Genomic DNA, 26992 nt, shown 5'->3' on the forward strand with positions numbered 1-26992 from the left:
CGACAAAAAAATTGGAGGGCACCTAAGCCCCCTCCCACGCTAATTATTTTCCCAAAGTCACCGGATTAAAATTCTGAGATATCTATTTTGTTCAGCAAAGTCAAAAAACCTTATAACTTTGTCTTTGGGGACGACATACTCCCCCACAGTCCCTGAGGGAGGGGCTACAAGTTACAAACTTTGACCACTGCTTACATATAGTAATGATTATTGGGAAGCGTACAGACATTTTCAGTGGATTTTTTAGTTGGGGGGAGGGGTCGAGAAGAGGGGGATATGTTGGGGGAAATTTCCATGGAGGAATTTGTCATGAGGGAAGAAAATTTCTATGAAGGGATCACAGGATTTTCTAGAATTGTTTGAAAAAAAAACAATGAAAAAATAAATATGAAAAAGTTTTTCAACTGAAAGTAAGGAGCAGCATTAAAACTTAAAATGAACATAACTTATTACGCATATGAGGGGTTCACCTCCTCCTAATAGCTCGCTCTTTACGCTAAAGTATTTTCAGTAGTTTCAACTATTTATTCTCCGGCATTTGTGATTCAGGGGTCATTCTTAAGGAATTGGGAGAAAATTTAAGCTTTAGTGTATAGAGCGAGGTACTGACGAGGCGGTGAACCCTCATATATGTAATAAAAATATACGAATATAGAAGTTAGTTAACTAAGCTAATTCGTAAGTTACGTTTATCTTTTACTAATAAAAACGTTCGTAAAACATTATAAGTTCTAGTTGCCTTTAAAGTTACCGAAAAATTGGAGGGCAACTTTGCTTCCTCCCCCGCTCCTTTTTTCTCAAAATCAATGTTATGAGTCGATTTTTTTGTGGTGGGGGGGGGGGTCAGTTAAAATCTCCTAGCCCCCCTCCCTAGATACGGCCTTTCTGATACTGTATTGCTTTTCTTGAACAATCATAGTCCGCTTCGCCATGAGCCTGCAACAATTATACTTGGGGCTTCAGGATTTGTTTGTCGGGGGTGGGGGGGGGGTACAAAAACACATCCAAACTTGTTTTTATACATTTCTTTTTGTTTTTACGAGTAGAAAAAACATTTCGGGGGAGGGGGTTAACAAAACTCCCGGCCCCCCGTGGATGCGGCCTTGGTTATACTATATTTCTTTTTTAGGGCTATCAGTGTCCGTTTCGCCATGAGCCTGCTGCAATGTACAGTGAAACAATTTGCAAATTTTGGAATTGGGGAAAGTGTGATGAGCCACACTGTTCTTTTCGGCATACGAAGTTCCTGGTAAGATCTTGTGTGCTTTCTGATTAAAATAAAGCGTGTGTCTGCACTATACAGGGTTTTTCTGTATTTTACAAATTAAGGTAATGTACCTATTCTGGGGTGATGTGTATTCATCGTGGCACCAATTCACGAAAGAGTAGGGGAAGGGGGTATTTTTCTGAATCTATGGGAGACACTTTTGTTTTTTTATTCAATCAAAATACGAAATAAAAGTATTTTTAATTGAAAATAGAAAATAAAAGTGTATTTGAAAATTTGAGGGAAGGGAAACTTATTCCCCTCCCTCAATTGGCGCCACGGCCTTTTCCCTGACGCTCTTACGAACTCTTTATTTGTCATCAGAGTGGTAGCATGTCTTAGTAAATGGACGTAATGACAATAAACAATATGCCAATTGCAATAACGAAATCCCATTTTTTTTTTTATTTAAGAGGCCTTACCATAGAACAGTTGTTCTTTTAGAAGACGGCCTCAGCTGTTAGCCCCATCACACGTTGCGTGCACCAATTACCTGCATTATAATAAATGGACAAAATGTTCCCAAAAATATATAAAAATATAAGTCTTTTGCGAAGTTTCAAGATGATAGCTCCAACTTCAAATAGGGCAAAAACATCCAGTTAAGAATTTTGGTTATGAGATATCTATTTGAAATGGCAGAAAATGTATTTTCCTGCATTTTGACCTCTTTAGGTGAAAATTGATGTTTTGCGGTGCGAAATGGTTGAAAACGGAGCATTGCTGTAGCGCCATCTATCTTATTACTGAAAAGCTCTAGATAATTCTATTTTCTTCCAAATGAGCCCTCTCCCGACAGTTTACGACCACTGCCTTAATACGACCATCCCCACGGAAAAAGAGACATAAAAGCGTTATCCGTGCAAGAAAGTTATATCCTTGTTTTTATAGAACTTGGTATCTACCAAGGACATATAGCGATCGCAAATTCTGTCGGTCTTTCTGTTTGTCCCGATTTTACTAGTTTAGGCACTTCCAGGTAAGCTAGGACGATGAAATTTGGCAGGCATATCAGGAACCAGATCAGATTAAATTAGAAATTGTTGTTTCCCCGATTTGAGCATCTGGGGAGGGAGTGGGGGGAAGGTTAAATCGGGAAAATTAGAAAAAATTTAGTATTTTTCACTTACGAACGGGTGATCGGATCTTAATGAAATTCGATATAAAGAAAAATAACGTGTCTCAGAGCTCTTATTTTAAATCCCAACCGGATCTGGTGACATTGGGGGGAGTTGGGGGGGGACCTAAATTTTGAAAAGCGCTTAGAGTGGAGGAATCGGGATGAAACTTGGTGGGAAAAATAAGCAGAAGTCCTAGATACGTGATTGACACAACTGGAATGGATCCGCTCTATTTGGGGAAGCTGGGGGAGCTTTTAGTTTATTTTTTTAATTTTGTTTTTCTCCTTTATTTTTCATTTTTTTTTCCTTTTTTTCTTTTTTTTCTTTTTTAGTTTTTTAGTTTTTTAGCTGTTTTAGTTTTTTAATAGTTTTTAGTTGTTTTTTTCTTTTTAGTTTTTTTGTAGTTTATACCTTTTTTTATGTTTTTAGTTTTTTTTTTACTTATGTCCTGGTCGTCATTTATACTCCCTGTGTCCGACGTTGGTAAGAATAGCTGAAATTCATCGAAAAGAAAAAAGAAAAACTAAAAAAGAAATAAACTAAAAAAAGAAAACAAATTAATAAAAAGAAGAAATTAAAAAAAAGAAAAACTAAAAAAGAAATTATATCTATATATATAAAAATAAGTTTTTGTATGCATGTTTTTTGTTTGTGGGTTTGCATGTGACGTCATTATAAGTATATAAGGCTTTGTATATGACGTCAATATAAGCTGACGCTATAGACCGGGACACTCAAAGAGAAACTACAGACTGGACACTGGGACACAGGAAATATTAATGATGACTGGGACACAACTACAACGGAGACGCCGGGGGGCACAGGGGGGATATATAAATAAGGCCGGGACACAGGGAATGTTTGATTAGCAATCACCATCAACAAAGCTCAAGGGTAATCATTAGAAAAATGCGGTATAGGTCTGAATACGGATTGTTCTCCCCATGGACAATTATTTGTTGCATGTTCAATTTTTTTTGGATGTGTTTGGGGAAATGGTGGGCGCCATTTCCATTGATTGGATGTGTTTGGGGAAATGGTACTTGCCCTCCAATCACTTTCGTACTATTAAAAACGGCACTAAACCTTTCAAAATTTCACTGAGGGCAAATCGTGTCCTATGACGTAAAGCTGGTTTGTGGCCTTACCATCACAAAACTAATGAGTAGAAAAGCGTCCAGTGGAAGTTTCTTGACTAGTTCAGGAATTCGAGATTTTTTTCCAAGTTTTTTCCCTCGAGCTTTTTCATCAAGGTATTCCCTAAATCGATTACACTTAATGTGTTTTGATTCAGGGATCCTTTATAATCCGTCATCAAAGATTCATGTCCGCTATTGGAATCAAACATAAGACCAGAGATTTCTCCAAGGAATTTGTACCTTAGACAACAGAGTTGGCAAGCAATTATTGTTATTATGTTCCAGGAATACGCAACGCATTGTTCCGGAGCGTAAGCCACCTGATGTTACATCTTAGTCAATTGTTTACCTATGCAAACCCCATGCAAGCAACTCCAGTCAGCGCACTCGCATCCAGCAAAATCATTGATTATTAATCTGTTACTCGTGTGATCGCATATGCAATAGTCTAGGGGATATTATCAGAGTGGCAACATTGTGAATATTGATCTTGTTCTTAGCATATTCTAGTAATGGATGCTTTTACTCTATTAAGTTGAAGGTGTTAAGGTGAAGTTGGAAGTTGAAGGTGTTAGCAGTGGTGAAATGAAACCAAGAGTACCCTTATGGTTAGAATAGGATACACCCTCTTATACGGTCAATTTTCTTTCTTTTCTTCTTTGCTACACAGAATTTTACAGTTATATTAGAGACAATCTTGAACGGGTCTGCTTAATGACTACAGATGTACATAGGTGGCAAGATGCCTTAATTGCAACAGTGAAATATATTGAAGATTCATCGTAGAAAAAGAAATATAAAAGATGAAGACAAAGATTTTTATTGTACATATAAGTTTTATTAATAAACAAATTAACTAATATTATTAAAATACTTTATTCTTAGGGCATTGAAATCAATATTACACAGCTAGGAAAAGGTATTTTCAGTTTGAAGACATTCAATTGAGTATTGTAGATAACTTCGAAGACCACACTGCCCTTCCATGACGAAAGTAAAACAGTTCAAAATAGGGATGATACCTTTTTACTGACAGTGAATAGATATAAAATTATTTAACTGGATATTTCGAACACATATACAGTGTTCGTCATCAGCAGTGAACACTGTTCACTGCTGTTCATACTAGTGTTCATATTGTGTATGAACACTGTATATGTGTTCGAAATATCCAGTTAAATAATGTTATATCTATTCACTGTCAATAAAAAGCTATCATCCCTATTTTAAACTGTTTTACTATCGAGTAATGTCTACATAAATATTTCCTTATTTTGAAAAGGGCAAAGAATTCAAACGTTTTCTTGAATGAGCCTTCTCCTTATTTCCAGTGATTTTGTAAAAAAAAAAATCCCCTTTATTGTTAAAAAGGGCATAGAACTTGAAACGTTTACTTGAATAAGCCTTTTTGTTATTCTCTTCAACCAATTTTCCTGAAAACTGAAAACACAAAATATGAAAACAAAATTTCCCCTGTAAAATTAAGACCTTCTAAAGCATACCTAAATTACCTTCTAAAAATACGGCGACCCCCTCCTTGCATTTTATATATGGTTCTTAAGTTTTAACACGACTCCTTACTTTTAGAAAAACCTTTGATTAAGTTCAATATATTTTCAGTCTTAATTTTATATTTTCTAATTGTTAAAAAAGATATAGAATTTAAAACATTTTCTTGAACCAGCCTTCTTCTTATTTCCTGTGATTTTGTAAAGAGTTGGCTGCCCGCTGGCACCCTGTGGTTCCCGTCAGTATCACTTTTTCCTACGTTTGTGTATTCTGGCAGATTATTTTTATTTGAACAGTGGGAACATACCATTTCATTATTAGATCGTGATACTGTATAGGAATTGCCAGCCTGTGTACCTTTGTGGCTGGCTTGTGGCTCTCTATTGCGCCTATTGACATTTCTAAAGCATTTTTAGGCATTTTCTTGATAGAAATAATGCCTTTAGTCTATTGCTTTGTGTTTTTCTAAGCCAATTATATTACCCCCTAGTAATTTTTAGATTGCAATTCCTTGAACTTTTAGATAGTAGTATGGGGATCTCTACGTCCAAACGGTCACCAGCCCCCGGAAGTCTATACAAGCGTTTAAACATTTTCTTTGGAAACCGTTATGTAACTTGGCCGGTACCTCTTGGAGCGGGCTTTACCCTCAAAAATTTACAGATTAATTATATATTCTGTTTCAGCCTATATATTCTTTTTCAGTAAATAAGTGTTTCAATGGGGAGGTTCACCTAATGGCTGCCCCTTGATTCAAAGGACGTAAGCCCCTTTTGTAGCCCTCAATAAAAATGCTGGATCCGTGGTACCTAATAATATTCTCAATGCATATTCTACAGTTTTTTATATAAATCATGCTGTAAATCCATCGGTTTGTGTTTTTAAAAGCCAATCATATTACACCCTAGATATTTTCAGACATTTTTTTAATAAAATGACGCTTCCGCCGCTTCTTGCTCTGCTCACAGCGATTCCAGTTCTGACTCTGCTGGTTCCGACACCAGTTCCAGTCCCAGTCCTGGTCCGATTCTGGTTCTATCAGTTCCGGTTAACTACTTCTGTCCCTGATCCCATGCGGCTGTCCCGTCTTTTGATATATCTGTTGGTGTCGTAATTCTGTTTTTTAGAGTTTCAGTTGCTGTTGAGTTTGCTCCTTAATCATAGTTCGTTGCCATAAACTGTTTCATATTAAACTGTTTTATTGCAATTCTACAGATATATGCTTATTAATAAAGATTCCATTAATTACCCTGGGTTGCCTTTTGGTCCGTCAATTAGAGCTACGCGGGACTTGGTGTTATCATCTGTGTTGGAAAAACTTAGGAAAACATATGCCCTGCTAGTCAGGGTGAAAGGTCATTTTGATAAACAAGCACTTGCTATAATTTATAATTCAATGTTTGCACCTCATGTATTTTTCATTGTTCCATTTCTGAAGTTTTGGAGTAAAAGTGATAAAAAGCGTATCCGCGTTTACTTTTTCCGGTTCTTTAAATATTTTCGTGGAGTTCCACTATGGTTCAAAAATAGTTATATTATACGAAAATTCGGAATATTTGATATTACTATTAAAATGGATCAGCAATACGACCGATTTCTTAGACGGTCTAGAGAAAATAGAATACATTTTTTCCTTAATTGTTTCATTTAATGGAAAAACAGTTTTGTCGTCATTTCTGTAATAAAGTAGATATTTATGCGCTATGTTTATGGGTGCTATTTTATGAGTTATGTTTGTCAGTTATGTTATTACTAGCTGTTGGGGTGGCGTTTCGTGCCACCCCAACACCTTGTTAGTGGGGCGCTTCGCGCCCCCAAGCGTTACGCGCCATATTAGTTACGCTCCATTGTAGTTGTGTCCCTGTGTCCCACCTGTGAATATATATATATATATATATATATATATATATATATATATATATATATATATATATATATATATATATATATATATATATATATATATATATATATATATATATATATATATATATATATATATATATATATATATATATATATATATATATATATATATATATATATATATATATATATATATATATATATATATATATACTAGCTGTTGGGGTAGCTGGGCTTCACGCCCCCCCCCCCAAGCCCCCCGCGCGCGTAAGTCGTTACGCGCCATGTGAGTTACGCGCCATTGTAGTTGTGTCCCTATGTCCCACCTGTGAATATAGATTCTAACTACGTAAAACTTGCGAATATACAACATTCTTTGCTGTCCCATTGTCTGTGCATATAAATAGATTGTCAGGTTTACCGACTCTTGAACATGCAACATATAATGGTCCATGGGAAAACAATCCGTATTCAGATCTATACCTCATGATTCTAATGATTGCCCTTGAGCTTTTTTGATGGTGATTGGTAATCGACCATTCCCTGTGTCGCCGTCGTCATTTATATATCCCCCTGTGCCCCCCCCCCCCGGCGTCCCCGTTTTAGTTGTGTCCCGGTCGTCATTTATATTCCCTGTGTCCCGGTGTCCCAGTCTGTGATTTCTCTTTGAGTGTCCCGGGCGTCATTTATATTCCTTGTGTCCCGGTGTCCCGGTTTTCATTTGTGTCCCGGTGTCCCGGTCTGTATATACATTCGTTTTTGAATTGGTATTTTTTTTAGTTTTTAGGTTTTTACGTCTTTTTAGTTTTTTTTAGTCATTCTAATGATTGCCCTTGAGCTTTGTTGATGGTGATTGCTAATCGAACATTCCCTGTGTCCCCGTTGTCATTTATATTTCCCCCTGTGCCCCCCGGCGTCCCCGTTGTAGTTGTATAAATTTTTGTATTTTTCCTCTTTTTTCTTTTTAGGTTTTTTTTTTATTTTTTTAGTTTTGTTTTTCTCCTTTATTTTTCATTTTTTTCCTTTTTTCTTTTTTTTCTTTTTTAGTTTTTTAGTTTTTTAGCTGTTTTAGTTTTTTATTAGTTTTTCGTTGTTTTTTTTCTTTTTAGTTTTTTTGTAGTTTTTACCTTTTTTTAGTTTTTTAGTTTTTTTTTACTTATGTCCTGGTCGTCATTTATACTCCCTGTGTCCCGGTCGTCATTTGTGTCCCGGTGCTTTGTTGATGGTGATTGCTAATCGAACATTCCTTGTGTCCCGGTCGCTTTCTCTTTGAGTGTCCTGGTCGTCATTTATATTCCCTATGTGCCGGTGTCCCGGTCGTCATTTGTGTCCCGATGTCCCGGTCTGTAATTTCGTCAGTCGAAAACATGACGTCAGTCAACACACAAACATGACGTCACCCGACAGACCCACACACACACAGACAACTTATTTATATATATATAGATATATATGTTTCTAACTACGTAAAACATGCCAATATACAACATTCTTCGCTGTCCCATTGTCTATGCATATGAATAGATTGTCCGGTTTACTGACTCTTGAACATGCAACATATAATTGTCCATGGGAAAAACAATCCGTATTCAGATCTATACCTCATTATTCTAGTGATGTGTCCCTGTGTCCCGGTCGTCATTTATATTCCCTGTGTCCCGGTCGTCATTTGTGTCCCGGTGTCCCGGTATGTAATTTCACCAGTTGACAAACATGACGTCAGTCGACAAACATCACGTCAGTCGACACAGAAACATGACGTCACTTGACACACACACAGACAACTTATTTCTATATATATGGATTTATAGGTCATGTTTTGTGAGTGGTTTTTTGTGTTATGTGCAAAAACTAAAAAAGCTATGAACAACTGGTTTTCATTCAAATTGTAATTTTTATATTTTTCAGTTTCCTTTTCATGCTCCTCTGTGTACATCTTTTGTATGTAAAGAGGACATGTTTATTATTATTATTATTATTTATAATACACAATCACATGTAATATAATACACATGTATAATAACATTGAAAAATCAGGAGTTTTTTTTCTAGTCGTTGTAGTAATTTCTGTATATTTTTAGAAGCCAAATTTACATGTTAAATGTTATTGGGAAAGTCAACCTTCTGGATGCACACGACCAGCGTGCATCTACATTCATGTTAAAGGAAAGAAACGGAACAAGACAAATCAGGAATGTAAGTTGAAAATTTTAAGCAAGCAGATGGTAGCCCACTTTATACCTCCTGTTTCACTTCTAGAAATGTTGTTCGTTTACTGTTAGACTAATTATATGAATTTTACAATATTTAAATGTTAAATTGTTAAATCAAACATGTTAAATCAATTTATTGATTGTAAAAGTGAAATGAGTACTTCAAAAACATGCTCACGGAAAAAAGTAAAAAATAATCAAGCACAAAAAGAATAATTAAAAGTAAATAGTTTAATACCTAGTTTAATATTAGTTCATTTGGAAAATAAAACAGGCTGTTACACGGTATTGTTTAATTTTACCAATCGTCAACTCTGAATATGCGAATATTTAGAAAAATAGAATAATTGTATAGATTATAAGGGGATCGTATATTTTGCATCTGTCGTACTATAGATTAGGTTATGCTAAGTAATTTTATGACATTGATTTTTAACACCCTCTAGTAAAACCAATAGGTTTTTATTGTACTTTTTTCTATTGATAGAATTTAACCTAGTGTTCTTACAACATATTATTTATTATGGAATTTAGTGATTTTATAATGCATTGTGTGTCATTTTGGTGTTTTTTTTTCCTTTTTAATTTCCAACCTTTAATTCTGAATTTTAATGTGTTGACAATTGCTTAGGTAATTTTGGTGATTTTCTTCCCAAATTACCTAATTATAAATTACTTCCCAAAAAACTTTTACACGGTTTTATTTAATCTTACATATCGTCTATTCTGAATCTTTGGATATTTAGAAAAATAGAATGTTTTTGTAGATTATAAGGGGTTGTATATTTTACCCCTGTCGTTCTATAGATTATGTTAGGCTAGATAATCTGGAGAGTAATTTTGTGACATCGATTTTAATTTTTAACATACTATAATAGAGAGATAGATATATTTATTAAACCAAAAACAACATTAATATTAACAGTCACCCCGAGAAGTAGAAAAACCTTTCCGGGAGAGTGACAAAAATATACTAAAAAATAACACAGGACTAAATAAATTATGAAACAACTAATACAAATAGTGCAGATTTAACAAGACAAATTCAAGTTTACTTTTAAGACCTTACACCGAGAGGCCATAATAAGCTACTCAATTATTCATTTGACCCGCCCCCCCGTGAAAAAAGGCAACAAAAGAACTAGAATTCATTGTTACTAAAAAGGATTTCTTTAATTGCACTCTTAAACACAGAAATGTTACTATTATTTTTAATGCTCTGATCTAGATGATTCCAACTCTTAATCCACCTATGAAGCACAGAAAATGTCAATCGGGTCGAAACAATCAATGGAGTATTAATCTCTCCAGAAGATCGACTGTCATAATTGTGGATTATGGATTTCAAATTAACTAAATTGTCAAAACATGAAAGAAATATACCATGTTGTAGTTTAAAAATAAACAAAAGTGTATATAAATTGTAGTCCAGAAGTTGGCAGTATCCTTATTTGCTCGTAGACGTTCCGTACTGCATCCCGGGGTTCCAGGCCAACCAACAAACGAACAGCGGTATTTTGAAGAACTTGTAAAGACCGGACAACAGAAGCAAATGTACAAAGCCAAACGCTACTGCAATACAGAATATATGGATAGACTAGGCGAAAATAAAGGACGAATAGGAAATATGTAGGGAAAAAATGCCTAAGTTTTCTGACTATACCTAGGCTACGAGACAAAATTTTACTCACAGACTGCATGACACTTGAATGAAAAGATCTCCTCAATGTGAACTTCCAGGTACTGAATCAATAAAGCACGCTTTAAAATTGCACAATACATTACAATTTCATGATTTGAACGATTAAAAAAAACATTTGATCGGGAAAAAATTGACAGAATTTGATATACAAAGGTTAATCTTAAGCCTATTTACTCTCAACCAGGAATGTAACCTATCCACATTATCTTTCATCGATGTCAGGTGTAATTCTTCCATCTTTGCAGTGCTGATAGTCACAGTGGCATCCGTAAATAATAACATAATTGTATTCCAAAGACTTTTAGTCACAACACTAACACTAAAACGGAAGAGAATCGAGCCAATAACAGATCCCTGTGGGACAACACAAGTGACTGGGTGCAATTCATCTTTACAAACTGGTGCCGGTTACTAAGAAAACTCCCGGATAGGATCGAGAGCTTTGCCTCGGATCCCATACACCTCACATTTTCAAAGAGTATGCCATGGTGAACTTTATCAAAAACCTTCATTAGGACTAGAAATGCTACATCAACATTAAATCATTTTGTCTAAAGACACATTAATTCTGCTTGTCAAAAATACTAACCCATCCTCCGTTCTTGTTATTCTTCCGGAACCCAAACTGATTAATATTCAAAAGATTAAGCTTCTCAAGAAATGTGGCTAACCGATTACAATATTATTTTTCAATAAGACGAGAAATAAATGGCAAAACCGATATTGGGCAATAATTACCAAGATCATTTTTATCAATACCGTTATAAATCGATGTCATTCTTGCTTATTTTAAAGAGTCTGGTAACTTACACTGTCGGAAACAATCATTAAACAATCAAATAAAACATATAGATTTTTCTTGCTCTTTGTTTATCGGTCATTTTTGTGAGAAAATGCTGCAGTATGACCCCTAGTGATTTATCACTGATTCTAGTGATTTTCTTATATTATCTAACAAAAAAAATACTAAATCAGCTAGGTTATTGAAGAAAATAACTATATCAACCAAAAAATCACTAAAACCCATCTCATCGGGATGATTTTTGTCTCACTCCGTGGCAATCCTGGCCATGGGATGGCAAGAGTGACTCGATTCCACCTCTTTTGAACTTTGGAAGAATTGGTGCAAGACAAAAAATCAGAAAAATAGCTCACAGTGTCAAATTTACGAAAGTTACTGTGAGCGGCTATATAAAGCTTTTAATTGTTAAAGTACATTTTTTAATTTTCGTAAGAAGGAACAATTTTAGCTCAGTCAATATTTAAGTTCATAAGAATTTGTATAATAATCCTTAATTCATGCACACCACCAAGGTACCTTAGGCCAACAGTTCTGCGCATTTATCCTTTTCTACTCGAACATGTCCAGAGTTCCACTTCTTACTTTCTCCCATAAATTATTTATTTCTTTTAAATACTTCATTTTTGGCTCTTCCCTATTCAAGAACATCCTGTACCTCTTTTCTTGTGAATATGTGGAAATATTGTAATATTTCCTCTTTTTTTTTCGTACGGTGTTATGGTGATTTAAAAGGACACTCCTTGAATAGTTGAAAGTGAGGCAGCTTTGCATAATTTGTAAGTGCAAGCAGTGGGCAACATGGAAAAAGTTGGCTTACAAAAAGCTTTCTTTCTACAGATTGTTTTGGAAATAATCGGGTTTTGCAAAAGAAAATCTATCATGGACTCTTTAAATGTAGTTAATTTAAAAAACAGAGTTTTTCTTTGTTTTTAGAGCTGATTTTTTTCAGAAGCGAAGAGCGAAGTTGAAGCTTAAAACTAACAAAAAATATTACTTCATAGTCTGTCTTACATATATCAATAAAATTAGTACAAAATAAACCAACTAATTATATCTCCCTATGTTTGAAAGGGTATAGAGAACTAGTGCTTTACTGAAAACATAAAAAACAAGTATGAAAAAACAAGAAAATTCATTTAGGAGTCAAAAGTGAGTAAGCAGCCTGACAACAACAAACTAATCTACAAAGTTTTTCATAGTCTTACACCAGCTTTGATACCAGTAACTTTCAGTATACAATTTATATTATACAATACACAATCTTAAATTTTAAGAAATTGGCTTTAGTATTACTCGAAGTGAAGATCAAATAAGCCTTAATATGAACTCTGAAAATCCGGTTATTTCTCTCTATGCAAAAAAGAATTTCAAGTTATGATACAAATTCAAAAGCGAGCCCTATAGTCCTAATACTATCAAGATGGCTTCACTCCGAACTTGTCAACAAACTGGTCATGACATGTCCTTTTCAGAACCAAAACGGGAGCCAATCATTCCAAGGAGCCATTATGCAGAAATGATACCAAATGAAACGAAAAAAATAATAATAAAGCAACAATTCTTAAATGCTTTATTTATATATTATAAAAAGTATCCTTCATCGTTTTAATTTTACTGCACCAAAACTCCTATAGGCCTATTGTTTTGTGTTTTCAGTAAAGCGCTAGTCTTTATAATCCTGCAGATATAGGGGAACTTAATTAGTTGGTTTATTGGTACTAGGTTTACTGGTATATGTTAGAAAGGCTGTGAAGCAATAATTTTTGTTCGTTTTAAATTTCAACTTCGCTCATTACTTCCGTCATAAAAATTTGTTTTTTCAATATTAATATTTGCCTGTTTTTAATTGAAGTTTAATGTAGAAACAATACCGCAACGATTTTTTTTCATTTTTTGGGGGGGGGGGCAACCTCCTCGTATACAGAATTATCACTTTTCATTTTAAGTTTAATTTTTTATTTGATTTCTGATCGTTTTTCAAATAGTGCTGAGAAATCCATGCTACACAAAATGGTGTGCACGATTTTTGAAAGTGGACAACCTCGACAGTTAAAAAGGAATAGCTTTTTTTCTAAACAAGATTTTTGAGGTTTTCCTTAAGCAAAATGTTCGTATTTCTAACTTATTTCCCTAAACGTCTCACCCCCCCCCCCCCTCCCTGATAAACACCAAAACAATTTAGACATGCAGGTATGGAATAGCAATAAACAAGCAAAGGTTTGAAAGTAACCGGACAACTAGAAGAGTATCACAGAAAAAAAAAATACAACTAGCTTTTTAGTACCATGGTTTCTCTACATACGGTACAAATAGTTTTATCCTGTCTATTAAATTGTAAAAAGTAAATATAATAGTAAGTAATCTTTCTTTGAATATACAACTTAGAGTAGTTCCAGAACCATTTGCCTACACTTCTCCAACACCTAAGTGGCAAGGAGTTGGAATAGGGATTTAGTGATCTACTAGGAATTTTGTTGCAAACCATGAAACTATGCTAATTCTAATGGTGCATTTTTTTCGGTCTGGCGCTATTTTTGAGGGGTTTCAGGCTTTTTTCGAAATTAACACATATTTCTTTTTTCACTAATCTTTTACTTTTAAGATGAACCGAAATAATTGTTACCATTCCTGAATCAGTATCAGACGGTAATTTTTTCTCACAAGGCAGTTTTTTAACACGTTTTTTTTTTTTTTTTTTTTTTTATTTGGATATTATAGGTTGTGGTTAATTCTCTACTATGTTCCAACTACTGCTGTAACCATGATCTTTTCTGTGATAGTATCGATTGAGCATAAATGGTCATGGCCCATCGAAATAAGTATACTTTTTACTGTTAATACTAAAATCCGTATATTAGAGTAAAAACTTCGGAAATGGAGTCTATATGAATAGTTTTTTATTCGATGTTAGCAGCTGATTAACCATTTCAAAATTTCTGCTAGGCGTCACTACAGCTTTATTTGGTGCAATATTGTTGTTTTTTGGTGCAAAGTGGAAAAATCGATACTTTTTAGATCTTTTCTTTCTTTTTTTTTAGCTAAAAGAGCACTCGAACTTTAAATTTCTGTTCTATTAAGAAATGACTTCTAGCGTATATCACCACAATGACTCTGAAAAACAGCGAAAAGAAGGATTTGTGACCGTGTTTTGAATAAAAAGTGAAATTTAAACTGTGTGCATGGGTTTTTGAATTCGTTGCAATCGGTACCATGATTTTCAGTCAGATCACAGACTTTTAAAGGCTGTTCCATTTCGATCCTTTTTTTTAGTTATGTAACTTTTCTTACGTTCGTAACTTCTTTACCTAACTTTAAATCTAATGTTTTTTAATATGTTTGGAATCGCTACAAAAGGTCTGCTTAAATATCTTTTTCTCCAAAGTTATTTAAATAATGTATTGAGTCAATAACAATATTTAGAGTTCCGAATGTTATTGGTAAATGTCACTCTTCTCTTTTCAACTCTATTGTTGTCTTTGAGTTGAGAGTACGTCCTAGATTCCTAGAGTAGATGGGGCAGGGAACAATTTTGGGTGGTGATTTGTGATTTGACTGCGATCGATGTATAATCCTATTAAGAAGGCAGATTTCTTACCAGCTCTTCGTTTTCTCAAACTTTGAGCAAATGGTTTTTGCCTTCTTCTGTCAGGAAAACAGTAAAAAATTGTGGGAACCCTTGACATCACAAATAGTATTCTTAGTACTATATAAATTTATCAGGAAATATTGCATTATGGGTAGAATCCTTTAGTGGTAAGAAATCACTAGTTGAAGCTCAACACACTTACTTTTTTAAAGTAATGATTATTGTTTGGTTGTACTTTTTGTTGATCTATATGTTGATATTGAGCCAGTCCATATTAGCAATATAATATCAAATGTAGCTCAATATCAAAATATAGATCAGCAAAAATCAAAAGCCAGCACTAACATTGCTATTCAAAAAAAATTGTGTTGAGCTTCACGCAACATTAGTATTTCTGACTACTAAAGCATTCCACCCATAATGGGATATCTACTGATAAAGATATTGTTGAAGACAATACTGCCTTTTCATAACGTGGAAATACCACTTCAGTAGGGATAAATCTTTTTATTTGACAGTGAAACAACAACACAATCTCTGAATATATCGGTCACATTTTATGTAGCCGAAATATCCAAAGATTTTGTATCCAAAAATATCCAATGACATTATATGTGACTGAAACATCCAAAGATTTTGTTGTTGTTTCACTACTGAACTACTGAACAGTCGTCCCTACTGAACTGGTATTTGTACCTCTGATATACTTACATATTAATAAAAATATTCATAAAAATATCATTTAGAAATATCATGATAATTAAGTTTTTTAAACATAATGGTTGTGAAGTTTGAGATAAATAACTGAAGACTATGAATGTGATTTTTAAAAGCGGGGAAGTAAATAGCGAGTTGATCTTCCTGCAGCGCAAGTATTTTTGACCACTTAAAAAATTCTACTAATTATGGGGTATCTTCTGATAAATCTATGTGCTACTAAGAGTTCTTATAAAACAAGAAATAGTATGATAAGTGAGTTTTTTAAACCTGATCTCCAAACATAAATAAGAAATAAAATAGCGCAATCGTAAAATTGTATTAGAAATAGAATACTGAAAATATTGTAAAAAAGAGAGAAGAAAATAAATGCTATAGAATTCTTAAAATAAAAATAAAAACTGTGTTACTAATCAAGTAAATTGGAAACAAATAATTAAATATAGGACATTTTATGCAATAAAGAAATAAAAATTTTGCTAAAAGAATGAAGAAGAAGGATTAACCTCCCGTGCGTCTTGTCTAAGAGTTCCAAGCAAGGTTTTCTCACATGTATTTAAAAAAAAATTAACCAATTTACGAATTGGAGAAATGTTTCGTGGTATGGGGTTCAAACCTGATATTATGCCTGTCTCTGGGTACATGCCTAATTTTCACCCTAAACTAGAGAATAGTAATAGATATTTCTCCTCGTATGTCCATAGTAAATAGACGAATGTTTTAGAAATTTCAAACTAAAAGCCAACACCTACTCTCCTAGACATCTTAGAAAAACTATTTAACTTCTCCAGTTTTTTGCCAAAGATAGAGATATTCAGACTTAGTTAAACCTACATCAATAGAAAGCGTATTATTTTTTTTTATTAAACAGAGCAAAATTTCTTTACCTGCTTGGATATCCCTTGGAAGGGTAAGGGACAAGAACTACGAAGTCTCTGAGGTGTTAGGAGGAGAACGATCCCGGTGGACTTCACAAGACTTTTTTTTTAGCGGGCCCCATAGGTAGGGCTTGATCGAGATCATTTGATTTGTTCATTTAATATAAATGTATTTTATAGCTCATGTTTTCACGATTAAAACTCTTAGTAAAAAAAAGAAAAAAAAATCAATTGAGAATCCAACGGCTGAGTGATTTATTCTCAACAACACTCCAGATAATGAACTTCTTGTTTCTTTGTATGTTCTCATAATCCAAATTCAGAACTTAGATTATGAAAGGAAAAGGTCTGTAAGAAATGAGAGATTTCCAAAATATTGCCCACCTCCCTAGATTTTGAAAATAAATCGATTTAGTAGTTTCATTGAAAAACGCATTTCTTTTTCAGTATCCTTACTTAAAAATTGAAAAATAAAAATTTCCCCCCTAGACCTCGAAAAACATATTTAGTTAAGACATCCATTTCTAAAAACCACTATCTTAAGTCTTCATTCACTATTAGGCTTTCCTTCCTATATCTTCTTTAGTTGGCAATAGAACTAGCTTACACTTGAAGAATCCTCTTATTCCCACCCCTCTTATCGAGGAGGGACCCAGCTCAAAGGTAGATTGGATAATAGAAAAAATAACTTTGTTGTGAAAAATCACCTGTTATGGCGAAACATGTTCGTTGTCACCTCTTCGCAAATGTTTTTTGCCTTCTTTTTTCAGGAAACCAGTAAAAAAATCGCAGGAACCCTTGAAATCACAAAGATTATTCTTAGTAATGTATAAATTTATCAGTATTCCAAGCTCGATGACAGGATTCAAAGGTTCATCTTGTATCATTGACTTTCTTTATCAGAAAATATTTCAAATATTTATCACTTTGACGCCGTCGCAAAGGGAAACTTATTGCTTAAAATTTGTTTCGATTTTTTTTTCTCCCAGTTCATCGAGACAATCGATGAATCGTGTAATGTGTTTTTTTATAAACTCCTTTGCCTTCTTCTCTGTTTATTTTTAATCCCTTCTATCTATTTTTTCTTGTAGTTGTTGATGACACTCCAGTTAAGCGTGATGATCAGCTAAAGGATAATAAAATTCCTCTGAATGAAGCTCTGAAACAGTTCAAAGGTCAACCGGTTTACCGTTTACCTCCTCAACCTATAAGCCCACTTATATTACTGCAAGGCAACCCAGGCTACCAGATAGCTAAGATCCATCGAATACCACAGATCGCAGGATCCAAAGGTATATATCGGTCGTAAAAACAACGGAAGGGAAACACCAAAACATGCGCTTTGTGAAGTCTGGGGGAGAGACAAAAACCTAAGCTCCCATGTCCCCTCCAATTTGAACCGCTGAATGGAACCTATTCGAGTAAAATATAAGAGAAATTGACATAGACAAATAGTAGAAATGTTCCAACAGTCCTTACCCCTTAAGTATTTCCCATGCCCCTGATTCTCCGGATGTGAACCCTTTCTTGCCCCCCTCCCATGAATACGCTTGAGCTACGCATATGGTAATAATACACAACAAAGTAGTTAATATCAAGGTCCTTGCAGAAGGTTTCCTAAGAGAAGCGGTAATAATTTGTTTAATGATAATATAAACAATGGCTATAATAAAAGTTTACGTGATCTTTTACTTTTTGCAGCTGCGATAAAATGATCAAAATGTGAAATATTTTCTGATAAAGTGAGTCAATCATACAAGAAGAACCTTTGAATCCTATCATCGAGCTTTAAATCCTGATAATTCATATATTTCTAAGAATGCTCTTTGTGATAACTAGGGTTCCTGCAACTTAAATGAAGTAGCAGTCATACTTTTTAGTTTTTTCCATCAAATTGATAATTTAAAAAAGAAAACCTTTTTTGTACCTTTATTTAGTGCTCCTTTTTGAATTAAAAGTTAAAGAAATTCATTAAAAAAACAAATGACCAATGAGAAAAATTGCCATTTGTTGGTGGTTCAGGAGTGGTAACCATTGTCTCGATTAGTCTTCATAGTAAAATGTTATTTTGAAAAACCAATTTATGAGAATTTTAAAAAATAGCCAGAAAACCCTTGAAAATAGTGTAAATTTCTGATATTCATTTCAAAACGGACCAAATATTGTTTGCACTTTTCTCTCATTTAAAAAAGAAGATGTCATAAAAAAAGCTTTTACGTCACTCTTGTTCTCTTGTACAGTCATTTGAAGGCAATTCAAAATGTATTATGTTAGATAAATGAAGAAGAAAGAAAAAAAGAAAAGAGAAAACATGGGTAATTAAAGCAAATTGAATAAGAATTTAGAGAATTATAATATCAAAATTTTAGTACATTGTTATACAGCGTGAGAAAACTTGTGGATAGCTCGACAGTGGAGGGTATTATATTCCATTGAAGTATAGATTTTTAATGGGGGATCGCTGGGCGGAACTAGAAACACATTTGGGGACAATGAAGGAACGGTTGGATGAACGGAGACAGAGGCCTTCAGAATTATTACTGTTAAAATAAGATAATAATTGGGGAGGAAGATTTTTATGGTAAGCGGAGTATGCAAGGGATAGATTTAATTTTTGATGATTTGTTCAAAAGGGATAATACCAAAATCGGAGTACAAGTCCTGGGTGGGATATAGTTGGGGTAGCCGAAAAACTGCTTTGACGTCACGGTTTTGGGCAGATTTTAATTTATTGGTAATTGAAGGATAAGTGTTACCCCAAACAGATCCGCAGTATGAGATAGATGGGTAAATAAAAGAGTAATAAAGGGTGACAAGGATATCGGGTGGAAGAAAAAAAAAGTGTCTGTCCCGGTTTTGCTAGTTTAGGCACTTCCAGGTAAGCTAGGACGATAAAATTTGGCAGGCGCTTCAGGAACCAGACCAGGTTAAATTAGAAATTGTCGTTTCCCCGATTCGACCATCTGGGAGGGGAGGAGTGAGGGGACGGTTAAATCGAAAAATTAGAAAAAAATGAGGTATTTTTAACTTACGAACGGGTGATCGGAGCTTAATGAAATTTGATATTTAGAAGGATATCGTCTTTCAGAGCTTTTATTTTAAATTCCAATCGGATCCGATGACATTGAGGGAAGTTGGGGGGGGGGGGGGTGAACCTAAAATCTTGGGAAACACTTAGAGTGGAGGGATCGGGATGAAACTTGGCGAGAAAAATAAGCAGAAGTCCTAGACACGTGACTAACATAACCGGAACGGATCCGCTCTGTGTGAGGGAGTTGGAGGGTTAAATCTGAAAAATTAGAAAAAATGGGGTATTTTTAATTTACGAAGGAGTGATCAGATCTTAATGAAATCTCATATTTCGAAGGACCTCGTAACTCAGATCTCTTAATTTAAATCCCTACCGGATCCAGCGTCATTGAGGGGGGGGGGGATCTTGGGAAACACTTAAAGCGGAGAGATCAGGATTAAACTTCGTGGGAAGAATAAAAGCAAGTCCAATATACATGACTGACATAACCGGACCGGATCCGCTCTCTTTTTGTGGTGTTAGGGGGGGGGAGTAATTTGGAAAAATTAGAAAAAATGAGGTATTTGTAACTTACGCATGGGTGATCAGACCTTAATGAAATTGTTATTTAGAAGGGTCTTGTACTTTAGAACTCTCATTTTAAATCCTGACCAGACCCGTTGACATTAGGGGAGTTGGGGGGGGGGGGACCCGAATTCTTGGAAAACGTGAAAATTGAGGTATCTTTATCTTACGAATAGGTGATCGGATCTTAATGAAGCTTGATATATAGAAGGCTCTTATGTATCAGTTGCTCCACTTTCAATTTGTATCGGATCCGGGGACACAGGGGGTTGGAGGAGGAGAAGCAGAAATCTTGGAAACCGGGAATCTTGGAAATCGATTTGAGTGGAGAGATCGGGAAGAAATTTGATTGAAAGAATAGGCACAAGTTATAGATGCGTTATTGACATAATTGGAACGGATTCGTTCTCTTTTGGGGAGCGGGGGGGGGGGTGTTAATTTGGAAAATTTAGGAAAACTGAGGTATTTTTAACTTAAAAAACGGTGACCAGATCTTAGTGAAATTTGATTTTTAGAAGGAACTCATGTCTCAAAGCTCTTATTTCGGAAATCTTGGGAAACACTTAGAGTGGAGAAATCGGGATGAAACTTGGTGAGTAGAATAAGCAAATGTCGTAGATACGTGATTGACGTAACCGTACTGGATCCGCTCTCTTTGGGGGAGTTAGGGGGTGGGTTCAGTGCTTTGGCGAGTTTGGTGCTTCTGGACGTGTTAGGACGATGAAAATTGGTAGGCGTGTCAGGGAGCTGCACAAATTGACTTGATAAAGTCGTTTTCCCCGATTTGACCATCTGGGGGGCTGAAGGGAGAGGGAAAATTAGAAAAAATGAGGTATTTATAACTTACGAGTGGGTGATCGGATCTTAATGGATTTTGATATTTAGAAGAACCTCGTGACTCACAGCTCTTATTTTAAATCCCAACCGGTATAAGCCTCTGATTTTCCTTTTAAATCAATCTATTGATTCTTAAAATTTTGCTAGAGCTCATACCATATGAGCTCTTGGCTCTTGGCTCTAAGCTCTTGTTTTCCTGTAGTGGCGCAGTGGGTTTGACCTTAGTTTGGTAATATGGGACCCAGAGATCGAAACTTTTTGCATCGACACACTGATGGGCTGACGTAGAAACCTTAGTATTCAAGCAGCGTTGTTAATCCGATTACTACTACTATAGATTTTACCTCAGGGCGAAAACGGGAAAATGAAAACTAAAAACCGAAAAACTGAAATAGCTGTCTCGAGCACTCCATTTTATTATTTTATATATTATCATTTGTAAAAGGAAGGTATTCCTAATAGTTGTGCCGTTATGTGTTCCAGGGCCTTCCCATTTGATGGATGTCCGCTAAAAGCCAGTGAAGGGCAGCATTCGGAAACCGTAGATTGCATATTCATAAGACCTATCCTAAATATATCCATTATTAAACTCTGATGGCGCCTGGCACAAGAGGTTGTCCCGTTGCCTCTCATGTTGATTGATTTTGTCAAATTCTGAGTCCAGTGAATCGGAATTTTAGAGTTTAGAGCTAAGGCCAAAAATTTTTGAACGCCTGGACTCGGTATTCTTGCTGCTGGTTTAAGTGTCAGTTCTTTGAAACATATATCAGTACGTGCTATTAAAAAGCCATATCATTGAGTGAAGAAAGAAAATCGGTTATTGTCTAATTTTACTGGTCCTATTGATGGTGAAATTTGCCTACTCTATTCTGGTTGGTAGCTTTCGGCTACTGTTTATGTGCTGTCAGATTAATATTCTTAATTACGCTCACTAGGTATTTGATCTGAACTACTTGTTCTATGTCCTGATCCCTGCACTGTAAATAAGCACCCGGAGAACAACTCCGGGTTGTTCTCCGGGTACCGGGTGCTGTGGTGCATGTGCAAGTGCTGATATTCTAAGAATTTTCGGTAGTCGCCATACATTTTGTCTTTTCGGCGTTAAAATATTTAGAGACCCACTTGACCAGCTCTTTGTCTCAGCCCATTTCAAATTTCTTGGAGTCAATTCTTACAGGGCTGTAGTTTTTCAATGTCATAAGCAAAATCTAGATTACCTAGACAGATTGCTGGGCTTAGCTGAAGATCAAAGTATCAAACCTAACATCAAATAATTGGCTATGCGAAAAATTTGGCTTGATCGCACCTTGTAGGGCTATAATGAAAGAAAGTTAAGATGACTAGACCATAGCTTACAGATGAGAAATTCCCATAGATTATGTTTTTTGGCCGCCCACTCCTCCCTGAATGGGGTAGGAAGAGATAACTAGGAGGGATATTGAGAGGATAGGGGGACATAGGGGGAACGGGAAAAGATTCATGGAACCTGTTGTGATTCGTTAGTGGTACTAGTAGGAATGCAAGATTGATTAACTTGGCCGTTGATTGATTTGGTTGAAATTGATTGCTTGATTTATTTAATTGATTATTTCTTATAAAACTGATTAATTATATTTGTTTAACTTTCCCAGCTCAATAGTAACCAAAACTCTAAAAAATGGAATTTTGATACCAATTGCTACATCAAAAGAATCGAATTTTAATGCTGCTTTTAAATATATAAGCTTCATCAAGTTTAGTCTTACCCATCAAAAGTTACGAGCCTGAGAAAATTTGCCTTATTTTAGAAAATAAAGGGGGGGAAACTCCTAAAAGTCATAGAATATTAACGAAAATCACACCATCAGATTCAGTGTATTAGAGAACCCTATTGTAGAAGTTTCAAGCTCCTATCTACAAAAATGTAGAATTTTGTATTTTTTGCCTGAAGGAAGATCACAGATGCGTGTTTATTGGTGATTTTTTTTTCAGGGGTGATCGTATCGACCCAGTGGTCCTGGATCTTGAGAATCTTGCGAGAGGGCTCATTCTAACGGAAATGAAAAGTTCTAGTGCCCTTTTTAAGTGACCAAAAACATTGGAGGGTACCTAGGCCCCCTCCCACGCTAATTATTTTCCCAAAGTCACCGGATCAAAATTCTGAGATAGCCATTTTATTCAGTGTAGTCGAAAAACCCCTATGTCTTCGGGAACGACTTACTCCCCCAGTCCCCGTGGGAGGGGCTACAATTTGCAAACTTTGACCAGTGCTTACATATAGTAATGGTTATTTGGAAGTGTACTGACGTTTTCAGGGGAACTTTTTTTAATTGGGGGGACTGAGAAGAGGGGAATATGTTAGAGGAACTTTCCTTGGAGGAATTTGTCATGGGGAAGAAAATTTTTATGAAGGGAGCGCAGGATTTTCTAGCATTATTTAAAAAAAAACAATGAAAAAATAAATATGAAAAAGCTTTTCAACTGAAAATAAGGAGCAGCATTAAAACTTAAAGCCAACTGAAATTATTACGCATATGATGGGCTTATCTCCTCCTAATACCTCGCTCTTTATGGTAAAGTATTTTTAGTAATTTCAACTATTTATTCTACGGCTTTTGTGATTCAGGGGTCATTCTTAAGAAATTGGGATAAAATTTAAGCTTTAGCGTAAATTGCGAGGCACTGACGAGGGGGTGAACCCCCTCATATACGTAATAAGAACATGAGAATACAGAAGTTCGTTACGTAAATTAATTCGTAAGGTACGTATGTTTATTACTAACAAAAATGTTCGTACAAAAAATAAAAAAATGTAGTTGCATTTTTAAATAACCGAAAATTGGAGGGCAACTAGGCCTCTTTCCCCACCCTTTTTTATCAAAATCGTCCGATCAAATCTATGAGAAAACCATTTAGCAAAAAAAATAATATGCGAATTTCGTTTTAATTATTCATGTGCGGTGAGCCAAAGTCAAAACGTCCATTAATTCAAAAAGGTTCAGAAATTCAATAAAGAAAACAAGTTTTTTTTAACTGCAAGTAAGGAGCGACATTAAAACTTAGAACGAACAGAAATTATTCCGTATATGAAAGGGGTTCTCCTCTCCGCAACGCCTCATTCTTTACGCTAAAGTTTTTTTTTATTGTTTTAAAAAGTAGATTTGTGACAAAGAGTCAAAGTTTAGCGTAAAGAGCGGGGCGTCGACGAGGAAGCAGCCCCTTTCATATACGAAGTAATTTCTGTTCGTTTTAAGTTTTAATTTCGCTCCTTACTTTCCGTTAAAAAACTTTTTTTATTTAATTCTTAAATGGAGCCTATTTAGAAAAGAAAGAACAAATGATGTTCCCAATGAGTGCCTTTGTTTGTCAATAATATCTTGTATTTGGTTTGAATTAGAAACTAATGATATCGATATATCCTGTATTTCGAAAGATTAAAGTGCTGTTCTCATGTGTGCTTAGCTTTACATTATTATCAAGGTACAATCACTCCGCGCCAATCAGGGCTGCTTGTAAAAATGGAATCAAGTTATGATTGGTCACAGATGACGATGTCAAAACATTGATTCATTTCTAAATTGACATGTGCAATATATTTAATAAGGAGTTTTGAATCATTTAAATCTTTCTTATATTAACGTAATATAATCTGTAATTGCATTAATCTGTAACAAATAAAAATTAAAATAATTTATAAATTTATAATATAAGATTATTTTACGATTTTTTTCACAGCATTCATCTATACTGAGTGCAATTTCAACTAAGCAAACTATTGGTTTTACTATTGTGTTTTATCTTTTATTAGTATTGCTTATATCAGTATAGATGACGTTTGAAATTAACAAGCCTTCACTTGTTACAGGCGTCTCTATATATTGCCACCAGAAACACTGTCTCCCTCCTGGACAAAGTTTCTGCCAAGAGCGGTGCTCAATTTTCAATAACTGTAAAATACATCGTTGTCACCGCTCTTGTGAGCCAATCCATGACTCCCATGAATGTACAGAAGAAGTTCTAAAAGAACTCTCGTGTGGTCATGAAGCTATTATTCTGTGCAGTCAGTCAGGTAAATTGCCACGATGTACCATTAAAGATAAAGTTACTTTCAAGTGTGGCCATTCTGGAGTTGGGGCGTGTGGAGAAGCATCGACGAGTTATTGTGGAATGTCCCTGGTAGCGAAACTACAGTGTGGTCATCAAAAGAAGTATATTTGCAAAGGGTAAGCTTCTTCTGTGTCTTTTTCAGCATAATTGTTGTATCCAAAGAGATGATAGTTGCCTTTCTGGTCGCTTGAAGTTGTTAGAAGCTCAATTACATGATTCTCATTATTCAATTATACGTAATCAAACACATTTTATTCGTATAATTAATGGTTATAATTGTTATTGTCCTATCACATAATGTTTTGTTTTCACAAGCTACATATCTGTAAGTGCTCTTGGCTGCCGACACGTTGTCACAATCTAGCCAGAGGTTTCTTCACTCATACTTTTTCAGTCCAGTCAGTGTGCTGTAGTATTTTAGAGCTTCTAAAATACCACATCATGTTCATTCATGTTATAGTGTTTTAACATCAATATTCCACGTTTGTTTATAGTGTCTTGCTAATGTATAAATCTTCAGAACTCGTCTTGTTATGGGTGTACATTTCCTATTGTAAAAGGTGCCTCTATGTATTCTGGCTCTTAGAGGAACGAAAAACACAACCGTCCAGAATAAAACTGATCTGAAAGGATGAATATAAATCAGTATCCCTGTATTATTAGGGAAGCCCTCCTATGAGAGTTTAACTAAAATTTAGTATTGTATGTATATAACGTAAATTGCCTTACACTTGTCGTTATCGGAACGGTTACTTCTTCTTTTTTTCTCAGGATTAGCAGCATTCGAAATTTGGGGACGATAAAACCATAAGGATGTTAAACTATCGAGATAGTCTGAACTGTTATCACCGCTGCAATTCTGGTGGCTAATGCCATTCCTTTTTCCCGTCTTCTCTACTTGATTTGCAAAATTCATGCTCCTGTTCTCATGTTTTCAGAATTGCTCTTTTTATATTCTAATAAAACTCTGGACTTAGCTCGTCCATGTCCGGTAGAGCTAAATTTGTTGAGGAATGTGGCAAACTTATACTTCTAAAACAAATAATTTATGATAAATAAATTAACAAATAAGAAAACAAATTAATTGAATAATGAATAAACGAATAAAATAATAATTCATATATAATAAGTAAATAATTTCCGTACCTTTAAAATCAGTGTCCGCTACACAGAATTTATTTTACTTGGCCTTTTTTGGGATGCTCACAAACACCGAAATCAGTGAAGCGGTTACAGTCACGATTTCATGGCTTTCATGATCAATGCAGTATAGAATATTCTATTCTGGTAGGCTGGTAGGCCGAATTTTATTCGGTAGGCCGAATTACGTCCAGTATTCGACATGTCAATAGCGGATTGTTGCTGAATCTTATGAGAAACATAGCAATTTCTGTAATTTTAGTGCTGGAATTGGCCTACAATTTCTATATGTTATAGCAGATAGTGTAACAGGTTAAAAATAGATCACTGGTTCACTTCAGCTTAACTTATCCTCTGATAGTTGCTGATGGGCAGATATATATTTTACAAGTGGATCGGGGCTGGCTCATTATTTCATCATATGGAGCATTATTTGATAACTTACAACGAAAAAATCCAACACCAATATTTCCTGTTTAGAAAAGCATGTGATTTATCTCACCAATTCTAAATTTTTTATTTTAAATCATTCAG

The 26992-nt window shown here is 34.9% G+C and overlaps 1 protein-coding gene across 2 annotated transcripts in view; it reads left to right on the top strand.

The window, feature by feature from the left end:
• Positions 1–26992, top strand: part of LOC136031444 (uncharacterized) — a 46211-nt gene that overhangs the window by 12816 nt on the left and 6403 nt on the right. The window contains exons 2-5 of one of the 2 annotated variants that reach the window (XM_065711038.1): positions 1130–1249; positions 8984–9098; positions 17892–18092; positions 25077–25434. In XM_065711038.1, coding sequence (XP_065567110.1) covers positions 1130–1249; positions 8984–9098; positions 17892–18092; positions 25077–25434 — 794 coding nt within the window. The remainder of the gene's footprint in view (positions 1–1129; positions 1250–8983; positions 9099–17891; positions 18093–25076; positions 25435–26992) is intronic. The other variant, XM_065711039.1, reaches the window with a different exon arrangement.

The sequence above is a fragment of the Artemia franciscana genome, chromosome 9 (genome assembly GCF_032884065.1).
Source record: "Artemia franciscana chromosome 9, ASM3288406v1, whole genome shotgun sequence".
Taxonomy (NCBI): domain Eukaryota; kingdom Metazoa; phylum Arthropoda; class Branchiopoda; order Anostraca; family Artemiidae; genus Artemia; species Artemia franciscana.